Raw genomic sequence first — 19,086 nt, 5'->3', positions numbered from 1 at the left:
AGCATGTCTTTAAACTTATGTCAAATTATGCAGAGTCTGTGAAAACAGATCTTTTTCATAGCTAAACGCTGATGCAAATTTTAGTATTCTACAGTTTTCAGTATGCGATGTGAATCACGTAAATATGTTATGTAAACAAATGTATTCCAGAAATTTCATTACTCTTAATTATTTTTTGGTGCTGCATTTTTTCCCATTGTTGTATAATTAATGCAGTCACTGAATAAAGTTCTTGAATTGATGTGCTTGAAATTTAACAGCCATATAAATACAAAAACTTTGTGGACAGTAGGTGATTGTTATTAAAGTTTGAAGTTTGATACAGTCCATGATAATAATTACACATTCACAGTATGATTAATCATTTAAAACAGTCACTGAATTATTAAATAAACTCCCAGACACAAAATATGTGTGACTTGTGCTACATTTTCTGACTTGTAACTTGTACTGACCTATCTGCAATACATTCTCCTGTAATTTGGACATATTCACAGATGTTGCTCCATTGAAACTCACTGCAGACTGGCCTAAAATGGCTCCCAACAAGCCTATTTTATAAAACTACGATAATTAGAACTAAAGTTGTTATTGTTTACTAGATTTTTCACAAATTGCAATTAAAGCTTTGCATTTCTGAGTAACTGAACAGGGGAAGAAGATTTGTTAGAATGAGAACTTTTAGATACCAGAAGAATTTCTGTTGGATTATGTTGGCTAGTTTGCCTAAATACGTTTTACTGAGGAATCTAATTACTCTGAAACTAAATGAGTGCAACAGTTGCAGACATGTTTTCCTCATTGGCTGTAAGGCTACTTCACTTATTTATATACCTTTTTGATATGCTTGACTAGGGAGTCAGTAATCAGGATATATGATACCAGGTATATATTTACATATGAACAATGGCAATGACATCTAAAATTACTGATGTTTTGTAAGTAGCATGGTTTTTAGACAAACTAGATAGTTCACCATCTCCTGATAACCAAGGGATTGTAATAGGTAATAAAGATAATTTGGATATAAGCCCTGAGTCGATATCAAGATTTTTTTTGAATATAATGTGCACACTAAGATATCACAGAATTCGGAAAAAATTAATACTAGTTTGGGAGGGGGGGAGGGGGGGGGGGGGGAAGAGAAAAACATAACAGCTGGAAAGGATCCATTTGCTTTGTTAATGCTGTAATAAACTACATAACTAATATGAACTGCCATTGTTTTAACAATAACAAATGACAAATTTTAAAACCTTAGAAATGTCATATCAGTAGGGCTATCTGGTTCATCTTTTTACAAAGTTAAAATGTGTATACTCTGCAAACCACCTTGAAGTGCATGGCAGAGGGTATGTTCCATTGTACTGGTTATTAGGGTTTCTTCCTGTTCCATCCATGGATGGAACACGGGAAGAGTGATTGTGTGAATGCGTCTGTGCATGCAGTAATTATTCTAATCTTATCTTCATGATCCCTGTGTGAGCAACTCGTAGGGGATTGTAGTATATTCCTGGATAGTTTAGTCTCTCTTCAAGAGTCTTCCAGTTCTATTCCTTTAACATCTCTGTGACACTCTCCCACAGATTAAACAAACCATTCATGGTGCTCTTCTCTGTATGCTTTCAATATCCCCTGTTAGGCCTATCTAGTATGGGTCCCATACCCTTGAGCAGTATCCTAGAACTGGTCACACAAGTGATTTGTAAGCAATCTCCTTTGTAGATTGATTACACTTCCCCAGTATTCTAACAATAAACCGAAGTCTCCACCTGCTTTACCCATAACTGAACTTACGTGATCGTTCCATTTCATATTCCTATGAAGTGTTACACACAGGTATTTGTATGAGTTGGCTGATTCTAAGAGTGACTCATTGATATTATAACCATACGCTACTACATTTTTCGATTTGTAAAGTGCACAATTTTATATTTGTGAACATTTAAAGCAAGTTGCCAATCTCTGCACCACTTTGAAATCTTATCAAGATCTGACTGAATATTTATGTACCAGAATCACTAGCAGATTCTGTAACTTGTGGGCACCTTGATCCCACTTCATCCACAAATATGGCCTTTGAGACTTATTGATGAAACTGCATGAGCAATATTAGGCATAATATGAATAACTTCTGCAAAGCAAATAATGTACCCAGTCACTGAAAGCAGTAGTGCTAGACAGATAAAGTTAAATTGAAATCGTTGGCCACTAAGTTCAATGAATTCTTTCTAACATTAGTAGAAAGTACAGATACCAAAAGCTGATCCATTAGATTTATTTAGACAGGCAGTGCAGAGTTCACCAGTATTTACTGGTTTTCAACTCACCTCTGAAAAAGCTCACAAAAAATATTTGCTCACTGGAAAGAACTAATTCTTAATGCTGTGTTGGTGTTTCAGTAAATGATGTAATAGTGCAACCGTCAAGTTGCCTTTATAATCATTCACCCAGCCGAGATGTCTTTCCTAAAAGGCTGAAGTATGTAGTAGTATCTCTTCTTTGTTCTTGAAAGTTTTGTATGTGGTACAAGGTGTTTGCTGTTTTTGATGACACAGTGAATAGTACTGAAGTACCAATTATAGTGTATCTTTCAGTCTTGATTGGTTAATCATCTGCCCTAAATAAAACTCTTTCTTCAGACACAAGATACTTTTTCTTTTTTTAGGTGTTAACCACCCTTTCTTTCAGTGTCTCTTGCTTTTGTTTCTGGCCTATTCAGAGTATCATAAGAATATTTTGGAAATAATTATATGTCTCATCTACTGTGTTCCCTTGATAAACCTTTTCCCATCATTCATCCTGTAAATACTCTCTGAATACCAAACTGAGTTAGCATTTATGATTTTATTAAATCATGTGTTTCCCTTATTAGTTAAACCTGATTGATAGGGTGCTGTACTGGTGCCACGTGACCATCATGATATATAATCATGTATTGTGTGACTAACATCTATTTCATATAAGATAGTTAATTTTCAAAATAATTTATCCCTTTTGTGCAAAATGAGTTTTGATTTTTGTTCAGAATGCTACTATTGGAATCCAGTCAAAACCAGACATTAGCAACTCTAAATAACCCAGATTAGAACTATAGGGCAAAAATCAGTATTTAAATTTTCACATACAATTACTTCTCAGTTATTGCATTAAGACTTATTAGTATTCCATTAAATTTTCTTACAAAGTTAAACCATTTTTGGTTGAAAGCCTGTATATTGTTATAAGCACTTTTATTGAATCGTGACACTGAAAGGTGTGATCTTTATTCCACTTTCTTGTACATATGCACTCTACCTATTCTTCTATTATGAGTTCAGTAAAATGGTACTGATGTATATCATGTTAGGTGCATCTACTTCATTTACAAGTGAGAGACTTACAGGCAAATGGGCAGGTGGTCATCTGCTGTTTCATTTGGGCTCAGGAAATACCATTCCAATCTTTCTAACAGAAATCGTCTGCTGTTTTGCTGTGGTAAAGAGACTGAACTCATGTTCATGAGATCTGGAGTTTGAAGCCTTATCTATTGGTCCAGATTTAGTTTTTTTCTGTGGTTTCTTGATGGTTCATTTGTGCTTGATTTCTAATGACTTTTTTTCTGATGAGATGTTATACCCTAATATTTCTTTCTTAACAGAAACCAGCTGATGGTAATTATATAGCAGCCTTTCACTCAAAAGGTATTTGTTTGTTCTTTTGAGGTTGCCTGTGAGTTTCCATCTGTATGTAGGCCTTCCTCTGATGAGCAGTTGTTTTCATATTTTCTTTGTGATGCTCTTGCAGGTCATTAGTAGTTAGTGCTAGCCCTCAAGATTTTGTTTTAGATTTAACTGAATATCTATCAGTGTACTGGAACACACATCTGTTTATGACATAAACCACAAAAATCTTTTTATTAGTAATCAAACTTTCAAATTATTTTCTAGAGTTGTTACAGTGCAACTGCTAAAAATCTAAGCTACAAAGCAATAAAACACGAACAAAACTAAAACATATTCTTGTATAATTATTGCAGTGTTTCACAAAATACACGCAATGAAAGAAGGCTTGCACATAAACCAGTTTTTGACTGTTTCTAATGACCTTGTCATTAATGAGGTGAATAACCCTAATCTTTGTTTTTTTCTGACAGATTTTGAGTCTCTTACAAGTATTGTATCTCTCATAATTTTATTTGTACTACTCCTACTTTTATTTGCTTGAGCTCTGAATGATGAGCTTTGTCCGTAGATTAAAACTCCTCTATGCCGCTAGGACGAGTTGCCTTGATTGCTACATTGAAGAAAATTTAAAACAAAATGCACGAGCAGCATGACTAAAAAGTGCATGGCATGCAGTTCAGCAAGGCTATTGTGGCTTGCTGTGTTCTATTTGCCATGAGGTAACAGGCAAGCAGCAGGTGGTTGTAATTGCTGTAGCAGCCAGTTGACATGTGATGATGTGTTACAGACTATTTTCTGTTCAATAATTACTAGGATTCATAACCACTGTTGATTGACAACTGAAAGAATCTTCATAAAAATGATTTGGATTCTCACAGAGCATTTGTGGTTCAAACTGCTGCCCTCATCATAGGCTCCATCCCTCATTAACACTGATAATTCAGAAACTGGAATTGGTTGTGGTATATCGAGTACAAAGAAGAATTTACTTCAGAATATATTTTAAATCTCTATTGCATTATCTTTTAAACAATGAGCACAATGTATAATTGCATACAAGAGCCATGCCAAAAACTTTTAGTGGATGAGTATAGTGACAGTCTTTGTGTGTGTTTGAGGGGCGGGGGGGGGGGGGGGGGGTAGGGGGGGGGAGGAGGAAGAGAGAGAGAGAGAGAGAGAGAGAGAGAGAGAGAGAGAGAGAGAGAGAGAGCGCACTACACTTTGGTTTGTAATATAATGTTTCATCTGGAAAAAGAGATGTTTTTTCTTTGGCTTTAATTACCTAAAGCAAACATGCTTCAAGCGATTCAGAGATCACCATCAGCAGGCAAATTTGTGTTATTATCTGATAACTTTTCATCTGGTTTTTATGTATGTTCCGGCCAGTGTTGAGTATAAGTCATAATGATATGCTATAGTTACACACACTCTATGTTGCCCCAAACTCAACACTACAATTCCTCAATAATCGTAAACAATGATAATCAGTTGTTTTACATTGAACTGCAACCATTCGGATGGATTTAGACTTGGAGAAGAGAAAATCCTTGTCAAACATGTCACAGTTAACATCATCTCAACTTCCTTCATTAAAGGAATGCTTTACACTCAACAGTTGATTGGTTTTCAGTTCCTCCATTGTAGTGTCCAGGCATCTCTATTTCTGGTCAGCTGTTAGGCACTGAGCAGCCCCTTGCACACAGTTTTTCCTTTCATGAAAAACAATTTTCAAAATATGGAACATGGATATTGGTGACTTCTCAACTGCTGTTGAAAATTCTTCACATATTGCATAATAACCTTTGGCAAGTGGTTCACCATATGCTTAATGGATCCATAATCAGTTGATGCTTTTGCAGGGCCTACCTTTGCGCTGTTTTTTTTTTTTTTTTTTTTTTTTTTTTTTACACTGACATGATGTGTATTGAAATTAGGTTCTCAGTGGTAACTTGGATTGTGATTTGCAGCCTCATCTCCATCAATTTTCTGCAAAAGAACTTGAGTTCCTATACCACATTTCAATTTATGTTCTTTGATTTGATTCACTACCATACCGTACTGGAGATGCCTACAATATCCATTTCACACAGTCACCACTTTTATACACTAACATAGATAAAATATGCTTCTTCATTGTACTGTCATGGCAAGCACTCTGAATGCGTCACTCTTTCCACAGTGTTACTGTCCTGTACATTACTTTTGAAGTAATTCTTAGAAGTCCTTGTGCATGTGAGATGTGATCATGCAATGAAGTGCTTTATTTATCCAAACTTCTTATGACCTTAAAGCTGTCCCTTACGTGATCCAAGTTGTTAAATGAACCTGATTCCCTTCTTCACTTGCAGTGGTATGGCAAAGGTGTCCTTTCACAGAGAACCATGGCATTTTGGTATTTGCAGAAAGGCATCATCCGAAGTGAGTAAAAAGACTGGACTCTTTGGCACACCATGTTGTGTTACATGTTATGAGCTTACTACCATTTACATGGAATCACAGTGGTGGAAAGGCGAGTCTTTGGGATTGAGTAATGACATCTTAAGAGTGAAAGCAACAACGGGCACATGTCATATCTCTTTCAGGGCACTCAGACAAGCATCTAAATTGTGCGTTGTCAAAACACATCAATTCTTGATCTGGTAAGAAGATCCATGAGTGTATAGTGGCTTTGTGACAATACTTACTAATGTCAATTAATGGAATAAATAAAAAATTTACGTACCAAGTGGCAGCAGAACACACACATAAAAGAAGGTTGTAATTAGGCAAACTTTCAGAGCCAGTGGCTGCTTTTTCAGGCAGAAGGGTTGAAGGGGAAGGAAGAGGAGTGAAGGAGAAGGACTGGAGAGGTCTAGGAAAAGGGGTAGATTTTGGGAAAGTGATGCAGAATCCTGGGTCAGGGGAGATTTCCTGCATGGATTGAGAAGGAAAGACTGATTATTGAGGACTGCATCGGATGAGATTTGCAAACCTGAGAGCTTAAAGGTGTAAGACAGGGTAATATGCACGACAGAGATTACTGCTTAAACGACTCGCTTAAGTTAATAAAAGTTAAAAGTAAGTGTATTGTACGTAAAAGAGGTGGAAGGTTGGCAGTGAAAAATAGATGGGTAAGCCAGTGAAAAATGTAGAAAACTAAAATGGAGTGAAGAAAAGAGTAGTTACTGTGAAGAAATGCTGAGGTGGAAGAATGTAAATTAAGGCCAGGTGTGGGCGGTGAGAACCAAGCACACGTAGTTCCCATCTGTGGAATTCTGAGAAACTGGTGTCTGGCGGAAGAATCCAGATGGGGCATGTGGTGAAACAGACACTGAAGACATGATTGTCATGTTGCAGAGCAACAGGATATTGCATGTTACCAGTATGCACCATTTGCCTATGTCCATTCATTCTAATTGATAATTTGGTGGTAGTCATGCTGACATAAAAGGCTGAACAGTGTTTACATAACAGCTGGTATATGATGTGTCATTTTAGAGGTGGTTGTCCCCCTGATGGTATATCTTTTGCCAGTTACAGGGCTGCTATAGGTGGTGGCAGGAGGGTGCATAGGGCAAGTCTTGCAGCGGGGATGATCACAGGGGTGGGAGTGACAGGGCAGGGAGATGGGTGCCGAAGGAGCATAGGGTCTGACAAGAATGTTGCAGAGATTGGTAGAGCGATGAAAAGCTATTCTAGGTGTGGTGAGCAAAGTTTCAGACAGAATGGATCTCATTTCAGGGCATAATTTCAGGAAGTCATGGCCCTGTCGAAGTAGCTGATTAATTCATTCGAGACCAGGATAATACTGAGTCACCATTGGTGTGCTCTGAAGTTGTTTTTAGGAGGGATCAGCCGTACTAGGATTGGATGCGATGGCCCAGGAAATCTGCTTTTTTAAGTAGGCTGGTGGGGTAATCACGTGCAGTGAAGGCTGAGGTGAGAATGGTAGTGTATTGCTGTAAAGAGTCTGCATCTGAACAAATATGTTTGCCTCGGGTGCCAAGGCTGTATGGGAGGAAACATTTCGAATGGAAAGGATGGCAACTGTCAGAATGTAAGTACTGTTGTTTGTTGGTAGGTTTAATGTGGATTGAAGTGTGTAGCTGGTGTTTGGTGAGGATGAGATCAACATCAAGGAAAGTGACATGGGATTCGCAGTAGGACAACGTGAAATTTATTTGGGAGAAGGTATTCAGAGATTCCAGGAATTTTAACAGATCAGCCTCACTGTGAATCCATATGGTAAAGATGTCACCAATGTATCGTAACCAAACAAGCGGCCGAATACTTACAGATCCCAGGTAAGCCCCCTCCAAACGGCCTGTGAAAAGGTTGACTTAGGAAGGAGCCATCCTGGTTCCCATGGCCATACCCCTGACCTTTTTGTATGTCTGCTCCTCAAATGTGAAGTAGTTGTTAGTAAGTATAAAGTTGATTGAGGTGAGTAGGAAGGATGTCGTAGGTTTGGTATCAGGCGGGTGCTGCCCGAGGAAATGTTCAGCAGCATACAGAGCATGTATGTGGGGTATGACAGGCAAGGTGTGTGGTGGGAGTGGGATGGGCATGGATTTCAGATGGTCTAGGAAATGGTTGGCATCTTTGATATAGAGGGGGGAGTCTTCGTATTATGGTTTGCGGGTGCTGATCAGGTGTATGCTTTGAAGCGAGCAATTATAGGATGGCCAGGATGATTGGGTTTGTAGATCTTAGGAAGAAGGTAAAAGGTGGGGGTGCATAGTTTGGATGGGGTGAGAAGTTCTTTAGATTGAGGTGTGGTCCTTGTGAGGGGCCTGAGGTTTTAAGAATCAGTTCGAATCACAGGGATGGGATCTTGATGGCAGACACTGTCAGACAGCTGGTGTAGACCTTCACTAACATACTCCTTTTGGTCAAGTACTACAGTGGTAGATCCTATGTGTTCTGGGAGGATAATGATGGAGTCATCAGCTTTTAGGGAATGTAGAGGCTGGAGTTCTGCAGAGGACAGGTTAGGGCCATGTTATACAGACCTGAAGAAAGGTTGTGAAGCAGTGCTGGCTGTGAGGAATTCTTGTAAGGCTTGTAATGGATGATTTAGAGGTAGTGGTGGTGGATCCAGTTGGGATTGTGGTCTGAACTGTTCAATGTAGGGTTCAGTGTCAGGTTTGATGTTGGAAAGGTTTTGGGATTGGGTTGCTAAATGATATTTCCAATTGATATTACATGTGAAGGAAAGTAGGTCCTTCACCAAAGCAGCATGATCAAATGTAGCTTGTTATAATCACTTAATGTCACAATTTAACATTCCGAGAGGAAGGCAGCAACCATTTACTCTGTGGCTCGCACTACATTTCAACTTAAAAGAAGACTATTGCTATACAAATTTAAAAATGTATGTAATGTAAGTGGCTTTCTTAAACAAATGTGGGTAAATTTGTTTTCATAGGCAGTGACATACAGTTCTGTAATTTGAGTTTTCTTCTTCTTCTTGAGATTAAACTGTGATGTTTCTTTGTCATTTTGTTATAGATTTTCTTATACTATTTCATGTTTTGCATACATTTGTGTGAATGAATGCCTGGAGAAAAGATGGGTGTGACTGAAATTTTCTGCAGTAATCCATCTCAGCACTAGAAATAAATTTTGCCACCAATTCCTTCACTCATACAAATATTTAAATTTATATTCTGTATTTATTTTGTTTGTTTTTTAAAATATTTTTCTTTGTGGTACCTAATGAATTATTCTATATTTATACCTTTTAAAATGTTCACTGTTGATGCACCTGAAAAAAATTTTAAGGAAACCACATAACTTTAAAGAAATGTAAATTCATTAGTAACAGTTGTAATAATTACTAACAATCATCAACTGCTGTGTCTTTGACTTGAGGAAGTATATCTGTTTCATTATTGTATTGCAATTTCTTTGCACAAAAAATACAGCACAAACCTATTGGCTGATTTAAAAATGCTTCTTATTTTTAAAAGACAATCTCGCAGAGTGGTTTCTTGGTAAACACTTGGGTATGCTGCAATGTTTCTGCCCCCTACCTTTGTTACATGTTGTTACTTATTGTATTAGTCTTGCATAAATGTACTAAGATCTTCTTGAGAAAATGACATATAATTTCATCAATGGTTCTGTAAAGATGGGTAATAAGAAATAATTTTCAAATTTTGTGTGACTCTGTACAGAAATCAGAGAAGAAATTTTGGCACGGTTGAAGAAAGCAATGATCGTGAACTGCAGTGAAAAACGTTTCACCATTACCTTTCCGTTGTCAGTAGTGAAACAGCTTGGTTCCCCGCAACTGAGCTTCAGTGATCGCAGCTGTATTGGAGTCCCCAACAGTACGCATGTGACACTTACCAGTCCTTTAACATCGTGTGGTAGCACAAGTGCAATTGACCATGGCCTCACCGCTTTTTACAACTATGTAAGTAATGGCTGCGATGATGGTTTATTAATTAATCTTTCTTTTGTATACATTTTGTGTTAATCCATAGGTGTTATTTAATTCACAATTATGATATTAAAAGTTCTGACAGAATGTAAATAATTTATAAGGAAAAGTAACACTTGTGAATATTAGATGCATTGAGATGTTGACAGGTACATAAAACTGATAACTTTCCTATCTTTTGGGTGATTTCTTAATCAAGATAGAGTACACACACACACACACACACACACACACTCACACACACACACACACACACACACACACACAAACTCCCAGCTGTGTAGTTCAGAAAAGCTGGGGATCCAGAAGATTGCATGTGTTGTGAAGCAGCCATTGAAAAGTTGAGTACATTGTGCTCAGCAGTGTGTCCTGTCACTGGGTGGTCAACTCTGTTCTTAGCCATTGTTTCATTCTTTGGCAGTGGCCATCATTTGTGTGGGCAGTTGCTTTGTGGCCATGCCCACATAAAAGGCTGTACAGAAATTACAGCACAGATTAACTGTTAGGAGACATCTGCCAGGTATCTGACTTCTCCCTGACATAGTGATCCCCAGAAGTCCACGCATTCGGGAGGACGACGGTTCAATCCCGCATCCGGCCATCCTGATTTAGGTTTTCCGTGATTTCCCTAAACCGCTCCAGGCAAATGCTGGGATGGTTCCTTTCAAAGGGCACGGCCGACTTCCTTCCCCGTCCTTCCCGAGACCGATGACCTCGCTGTCTGGTCTCCTTCCCCAAACAACTGAACCGAACCAAACCAGAAGTCCAGTATAGCTTCCAGTCCCTGCTCAAATCCTTGGACCCACCCGAGTATCCACCCACTCACCCCCCCCCCCCTTCCTAAAAAACTCTCTCTCTCTCCTCACCATAATTCCCTGCTCTTTCTTCTCCCCCCCCCCCCCCCCCCCCCCCCCCTTTTCCATCATAGCCTAGCCTCTCATATTAAAGATACAAACCAATTCCTTCACTGACTGTCAACCATACCACCTGGATCACTGCTCGTCACAGTCAATGCTACCCCTCTATACATCAACATCCCCATTGCCCATGCCTGTAGCTTTGCTGCTATCAACCACTACCTTTCTTAATGGTCTGACTCAAAACCACCACCTCATTCTCTACACAAGCAACTAATTACATTTTCACATATAACTACCACTCCTGTGAGAGGAAGATATGCAACCAGATCCATGGCATGGTCTTTGACACCCACATGGCACTGTCCTATGCCAATTTGTTTATGGGCCATCTAGAGGATACCTCCTTAGCCTCCCAAAACTCCAAACCCCTTGTCAGGTTAAGGTTCTTTGGCGATTTCTTCATGATGTGGACCCAAGGCCTTGACACCCTGTCCTCATTCACTTCAGCTGGTCTTTTGCAGCCTAATGTGCCATCCTGCTGGATGTTTACCTTCACCACTCTGATGGCTCCATCCAGACATCAGTTCGTATCATGGTCACTAATTGTCAGTAGTATGTGCATTTTTGCAGGTGTCATCTCTTTCACAACAGAAAATCGCTCTTATATAGTCTAGTCATATATGGATGGTGCATCTGAAATGATGAGAATTCCCTTGTCTAGTATGCTGAAGTTCACTCTCAAGTGTTCATAGACAGGCACTATCCCCCTACCCTAATTTACAGACATATTTCCTATGCCATATTCTCACATACCCTTCATCGTTCCACCATACTGAACAACCAACTGTGAAGGTGGACCATCCTCATCACCCAGTATTGTGCTGGACTGGAACAACTGAACCGTACCCTGAGGCAGGCTTTGACTACTGACTGTTGCCTAGAAATGAGGAACATCTGCCATGCTTCAAATCTGGTCTCACTGAGCGAGGTGGCGCAGTGGTTAGCACACTGGACTCGCATTCGGGAGGATGACAGTTCAATCCCGTGTCCGGCCATCCTGATTTAGGTTTTCCGTGATTTCCCTAGTTCACTTCAGGCAAATGCCGGGATGGTTCCTTCGAAAGAGCACGGCTGATTTCCTTCCCCATCCTTCCCTAGTCCGCGCTTGTGCTCCGTCTCTAATGACCTCGTTGTCGATGGGACGTTAAACACTAATCTCCTCCTCCTCCTCAAATCTGGTCAGTATCCTGGTCTGCCCCTCTACCACACCCACTCAAGATCCTTTGTTAGGTAGATCATATACCTGGGGGATACCAAGGTGTGAGACCGTACAGTTCACCCTCCAGACACATCTTACTCCAATCCTGTCACAAATGTAACCTATCCCATAAGAGACAGGCCCACGTGTGAAGGCAGCCACAGTTACTGCAGAGCATTTTATGCTGGCATGATCAGCATTTGCTGCCTCCCTCTGAGCTGTAAGCCAGACTCCCATTCTTCTCCACCTCCTCCCCAGTTTCTGCCTTCTTTCTTCCCTCACTTACTGCACCACACACAATCCTTCCATGAAAAAGGTTTGTCCCCAAGTTGCCAAAGTCTTCTGTCTTGTTTATGTACCAGTCCATGAGTCATCACCTCTAATATTTGGGGAGTTGTTACCTTTACTCTTTGTTGTTGTTGTGGTCTTCAGTCCTGAGACTGGTTTGATGCAGCTCTCCATGCTACTCTATCCTGTGCAAGCTTCTTCATCTCCCAGTACCTACTGCAACCTACATCCTTCTGAATCTGCTTGGTGTATTCATCTCTTGGTCTCCCTCTACGATTTTTACCCTCCACGCTGCCCTCCAATGCTAAATTTGTGATCCCTTGATCCCTCAAAACATGTCCTACCAACCGATCCCTTCTTCTAGTCAAGTTGTGCCACAAACTTCTCTTCTCCCCAATCCTATTCAATACCTCCTCATTAGTTACGTGATCTACCCACCTTATCTTCAGCATTCTTCTGTAGCACCACATTTCGAAAGCTTCTATTCTCTTCTTGTCCAAACTATTTATCGTCCATGTTTCACTTCCATACATGGCTACACTCCATACAAATACTTTCAGAAATGACTTCCTGACACTTAAATCTATACTCGATGTTAACAGATTTCTCTTCTTCAGGAACGATTTCTTCGCCATTCCCAGTCTACATTTTATATCCTCTCTACTTCGACCATCATCAGTTATTTTGCTCCCCAAATAGTAAAATTCCTTTACTACTTTAAGTGACTCATTTCCCAATCTAATCCCCTCAGCATCACCCGATTTAATTTGACTACATTCCATTATCCTCGTTTTGCTTTTGTTAATGCTCACCTTATATCCTCCTATCAAGACACTGTCCATTCCGTTCAACTGCTCTTCCAAGTCCTTTGCTGTCTCTGACAGAATTATAATTGTCATCGGCGAACCTCAAAGTTTTTACTTCTTCTCCATGAATTTTAATACCTACTCCGAATTTTTATTTTGTTTCCTTTACTGCTTGCTCAATATACAGATTGAATAACATTGGGGAGAGGCTACAACCCTGTCTCACTCCTTTCCCAACCACTGCTTCCCTTTCATGCCCCTCGACTCTTATAACTGCCGTCTGGTTTCTGTACAAATTGTAAATAGCCTTTCGCTCCTAGTATTTTACCCCTGCCACCTTCAGAATTTGAAAGAGAGTATTCCAGTTAACGTTGTCAAAAGCTTTCTCTAAGTCTACAAATGCTAGAAACGTAGGTTTGCCTTTTCTTAATCTTTCTTCTAAGATAAGTCGTAAGGTTAGTATTGCCTCACGTGTTCCAACATTTCTACGGAATCCAAAGTGATCTTCCCCGAGGTCCGCTTCTACCAGTTTTTCCATTCGTCTGTAAAGAGTTCGTGTTAGTATTTTGCAGCTGTGACTTATTAAACTGATAGTTCGGTAATTTTCACATCTGTCAACACCTGCTTTCTTTGGGATTGGAATTATTATATTCTTCTTGAAGTCTGTGGGTATTTCGCCTGTCTCATACAACTTGCTCACCAGATGGTAGAGTGTTGTCATGACTGGCTCTCCCAAGGCCATCAGTAGTTCTAATGGAATGTTGTCTACTCCCGAGGCCTTGTTTCGACTCAGGTCTTTCAGTGCTCTGTCAAACTCTTCACGCAGTATCTTATCTCCCATTTCATCTTCATCTTCATCCTCTTCCATTTCCATAATATTGTCCTCAAGTACATCGCCCTTGTATAAACCCTCTATATACTCCTTCCACCTTTCTGCCTTCCCTTCTTTGCTTAGAACTGGGTTGCCATCTGAGCTCTTGATATTCGTACAAGTGGTTCTATTCTCTCCAAAGGTCTCTTTAATTTTCCTGTAGGCAGTATCTATCTTACCCCTAGTGAGACAAGCCTCTACATCCTTACATTTGTCCTCTAGCCATGCCTGCTTAGCCATTTTGCACTTCCTGTCGATCTCATTTTTGAGACGTTTGTATTCCTTTTTGCCTGCTTCATTTACTGCATTTTTATATTTTCTCCTTTCATCAATTAAATTCAATATTTCTTCTGTTACCCAAGGATTTCTATTAGCCCTCGTCTTTTTACCTACTTGATCCTCTGCTGCCTTCACTACTTTATCCCTCAGAGCTACCCATTCTTCTTCTACATCTACATCTACATTGATACTCCGCAAGCCACCCAACGGTGTGTGGCGGAGGGCACTTTACGTGCCACTGTCATTACCTCCCTTTCCTGTTCCAGTCGCGTATGGTTCGCGGGAAGAACGACTGTCTGAAAGCCTCCGTGCGCGCTCTAATCTCTCTAATTTTACATTCGTGATCTCCTCGGGAAGTATAAGTAGGGGGAAGCAATATATTCGATACCTCATCCAGAAACGCACCCTCTCGAAACCTGGCGAGCAAGCTACACCGCGATGCAGAGCGCCTCTCTTGCAGAGTCTGCCACTTGAGTTTATTAAACATCTCCGTAACGCTATCACGGTTACCAAATAACCCAGTGACGAAACGCGCCGCTCTTCTTTGGATCTCTCTATCTCCTCCGTCAACCCGACCTGGTACGGATCCCACACTGATGAGCAATACTCAAGTATAGGTCGAACGAGTGTTTTGTAAGCCACCTCCTTTGTTGATGGACTACATTTTCTAAGCACTCTCCCAATGAATCTCAACCTGGTACCCGCCTTACCAACAATTAGTTTTATATGATCATTCCAATTCAAATCGTTCCGTACGCATACTCCCAGATATTTTACAGAAGTAACTGCTACCAGTGTTTGTTCCGCTATCATATAATCATACAATAAAGGATCCTTCTTTCTATGTATTCGCAATACATTACATTTGTCTATGTTAAGGGTCAGTTGCCACTCCCTGCACCAAGTGCCTATCCGCTGCAGATCTTCCTGTATTTCACTACAATTTTCTAATGCAGCAACTTCTCTGTATACTACAGCATCATCCGCGAAAAGCCGCATGGAACTTCCGACACTATCTACTAAGTCATTTATATATATTGTGAAAAGCAATGGTCCCATAACACTCCCCTGTGGCACGCCAGAGGTTACTTTAACGTCTGTAGACGTCTCTCCATTGATAACAACATGCTGTGTTCTGTTTGCTAAAAACTCTTCAATCCAGCCACACAGCTGGTCTGATATTCCGTAGGCTCTTACTTTGTTTATCAGGCGACAGTGCGGAACTGTATCGAACGCCTTACGGAAGTCAAGAAAAATAGCATCTACCTGGGAGCCTGTATCTAATATTTTCTGGGTCTCATGAACAAATAAGGCGAGTTGGGTCTCACACGATCGCTGTTTCCGGAATCCATGTTGATTCCTACATAGTAGATTCTGGGTTTCCAGAAATGACATGATACGCGAGCAAAAAACATGTTCTAAAATTCTACAAGAGATCGACGTAAGAGATATAGGTCTATAGTTTTGCGCATCTGCTCGACGACCCTTCTTGAAGACTGGGACTATCTGTGCTCTTTTCCAATCATTTGGAACCCTCCGTTCCTCTAGAGACTTGCGGTACACGGCTGTTAGAAGGGTGGCAAGTTCTTTCGCGTACTCTGTGTAGAATCGAATTGGTATCCCGTCAGGTCCAGTGGACTTTCCTCTATTGAGTGATTCCAGTTGCTTTTCTATTCCTTGGACACTTATTTCGATGTCAGCCATTTTTTCGTTTGTGCGAGGATTTAGAGAAGGAACTGCAGTGCGGTCTTCCTCTGTGAAACAGCTTTGGAAAAAGGTGTTTAGTATTTCAGCTTTACGCGTGTCATCCTCTGTTTCAATGCCATCATCATCCCGTAGTGTCTGGATATGCTGTTTCGAGCCACTTACTGATTTAACGTAAGACCAGAACTTCCTAGGATTTTCTGTCAAGTCGGTACATAGAATTTTACTTTCGAATTCAATGAACGCTTCACGCATAGCCCTCCTTACGCTAACTTTGACATCGTTTAGCTTCAGTTTGTCTGAGAGGTTTTGGCTGCGTTTAAACTTGGAGTGGAGCTCTCTTTGCTTTCGCAGTAGTTTCCTAACTTTGTTGTTGTACCACGGTGGGTTTTTCCCGTCCCTCACAGTTTTACTCGGCACGTACCTGTCTAAAACGCATTTTACGATTGCCTTGAACTTTTTCCATAAACACTCAACATTGTCAGTGTCGGAACAGAAATTTTCGTTTTGATCTGTTAGGTAGTCTGAAATCTGCCTTCTATTACTCTTGCTAAACAGATAAACCTTCCTCCCTTTTTTTATATTCCTATTAACTTCCATATTCAGGGATGCGGCAACGGCCTTATGATCACTGATTCCCTGTTCTGTACATACAGATTCGAAAAGTTCGGGTCTGTTTGTTATCAGTAGGTCCAAGATGTTATCTCCACGAGTCGGTTCTCTGTTTAATTGCTCGAGGTAATTTTCGGATAGTGCACTCAGTATAATGTCACTCGATGCTCTGTCCCTACCACCCGTCCTAAACATCTGAGTGTCCCAGTCTATATCTGGTAAATTGAAATCTCCACCTAAGACTATAACATGCTGAGAAAATTTATGTGAAATGTATTCCAAATTTTCTCTCAGTTGTTTTGCCACTAATGCTGCTGAGTCGGGAGGTCGGTAAAAGGAGCCAATTATTAACCTAGTTCGGTTGTTTAGTGTAACCTCCACCCATAATAATTCACAGGAACTATCCACTTCTACTTCACTACAGGATAAACTACTACTAACAGCGATGAACACTCCACCACCGGTTGCATGCAATCTATCCTTTCTAAACACCGTGTGTACCTTTGTAAAAATTTCGGCAGTATTTATCTCTGGCTTAAGCCAGCTTTCTGTACCTATAACGATTTCAGCTCCGGTGCTTTCTATCAGCGCTTGAAGTTCCGGTACTTTACCAACGCAGCTTCGACAGTTGACAATTACAATACCGATTGCTGCTTGGTCCCCGCATGTCCTGATTTTGCCCCGCACCCGTTGAGGCTGTTGCCCTTTCTGTACTTGCCCAAGGCCATCTAACCTAAAAAACCGCCCAGCCCACGCCACACAACCCCTGCTACCCGTGTAGCCGCTTGTTGCGTGTAGTGGACTCCTGACCTATCCAGCGGAACCCGAAACCCCACCACCCTATGGCGCAAGTCAAGGAATCTGCAGCCCACACGGTCGCAGAACCGTCTCAGCCTCTGATTCAGACCCTCCACTCGGCTCTGTACCAAAGGTCCGCAGTCAGTCCTGTCGACGATGCTGCAGATGGTGAGCTCTGCTTTCATCCCGCTAGCGAGACTGGCAGTCTTCACCAAATCAGATAGCCGCCGGAAGCCAGAGAGGATTTCCTTCGATCCATAGCGACACACATCATTGGTGCCGACATGAGCGACCACCTGCAGATGGGTGCACCCTGTACCCTTCATGGCATCCGGAAGGACCCTTTCCACATCTGGAATGACTCCCCCCGGTATGCACACGGAGTGCACATTGGTTTTCTTCCCCTCTCTTGCTGCCATTTCCCTAAGGGGCCCCATTACGCGCCTGACGTTGGAGCTCCCAACTACCAGTAAGCCCACCCTCTGCGACTGCCCGGATCTTGCAGACTGAGGGGCAACCTCTGGAACAGGACAAGCAGCCATGTCAGGCCGAAGATCAGTATCAGCCTGAGACAGAGCCTGAAACCGGTTCGTCAGACAAACTGGAGAGGCTTTCCGTTCAGCCCTCCGGAATGTCTTTCGCCCCCTGCCACACCTTGAAACGACCTCCCACTCTACCACAGGTGAGGGATCAGCATCAATGCGGGCAGTATCCCGGGCAACCACAGTCGTAGTCCGATCAGGGGATGCGTGGGACGAGCTGGCCGTCCCTGACAAACCCCCATCCCGACCCCCACAGTGATGCCCATCGGCAACAGCCTCAAGCTGTGTGACCGAAGCCAACACTGCCTGAAGCTGGGAGCGAAGGGATGCCAACTCAGCCTGCATCCGAACACAGCAGTTGCAGTCCCTATCCATGCTAAAAACTGTTTTGCTAAGAACGTCTGAACTAATCTACAGAGAGCGACAAAATTTAAACGGTTATTAAAATACAAGATTGCCTAGTAAATGCAGTAATGCTGCTACTTGCGCACTGCTGACACTGCTCGGCGGCGGAAGGAGACTAAGCAAAATTACACTCTTCAGGTACTAAAACACGATGCTACACTCTCAAATACTATAATACGCCCGAAATTTATGAATTAAACAATGCAAGAACCAAAAACACGCAAAGAAATTAAGAGTTAAACTATGTAACAAATGAGTGAGCTAGGAGTATACGACTTGCTGCTCAGCTGCTTATCCAACGGCGGCAGGGAGCACACTGACTGCGACCAACCGACACTGGCCGTTCAAAACAAAACAGTAGACAAACGACTACGCGAATTTACACTATTCAGGTACTAAAACGCGATGCTACAACTCTCAAATACTATAATACGCTCGAAATTTATGAATTAAACAATGCAAGTACCAAAAACACGCAAAGAAATTAAGAATTAAACTATGTAACAAATGAGTGAGCTAGGAGTATACGACTTGCTGCTGCAGCTGCTTATCCAACGGCGGCAGGGAGCAC

At 41.3% G+C, this 19,086-nt stretch overlaps 1 protein-coding gene across 1 annotated transcript in view; it reads left to right on the top strand.

The window, feature by feature from the left end:
• Positions 1 to 19,086, top strand: part of LOC126416633 (uncharacterized) — a 276,018-nt gene that overhangs the window by 129,229 nt on the left and 127,703 nt on the right. The window contains exon 11 of the mRNA XM_050084398.1: positions 9,824 to 10,065. Within this exon, the coding sequence (XP_049940355.1) occupies positions 9,824 to 10,065 (242 nt within the window). The remainder of the gene's footprint in view (positions 1 to 9,823; positions 10,066 to 19,086) is intronic.

The sequence above is a fragment of the Schistocerca serialis genome, chromosome 8 (genome assembly GCF_023864345.2).
Source record: "Schistocerca serialis cubense isolate TAMUIC-IGC-003099 chromosome 8, iqSchSeri2.2, whole genome shotgun sequence".
Taxonomy (NCBI): domain Eukaryota; kingdom Metazoa; phylum Arthropoda; class Insecta; order Orthoptera; family Acrididae; genus Schistocerca; species Schistocerca serialis.
The sequence above is the reverse complement of the archived record's forward strand: the minus strand, read 5'-3'. Positions and strand labels throughout refer to the sequence as shown.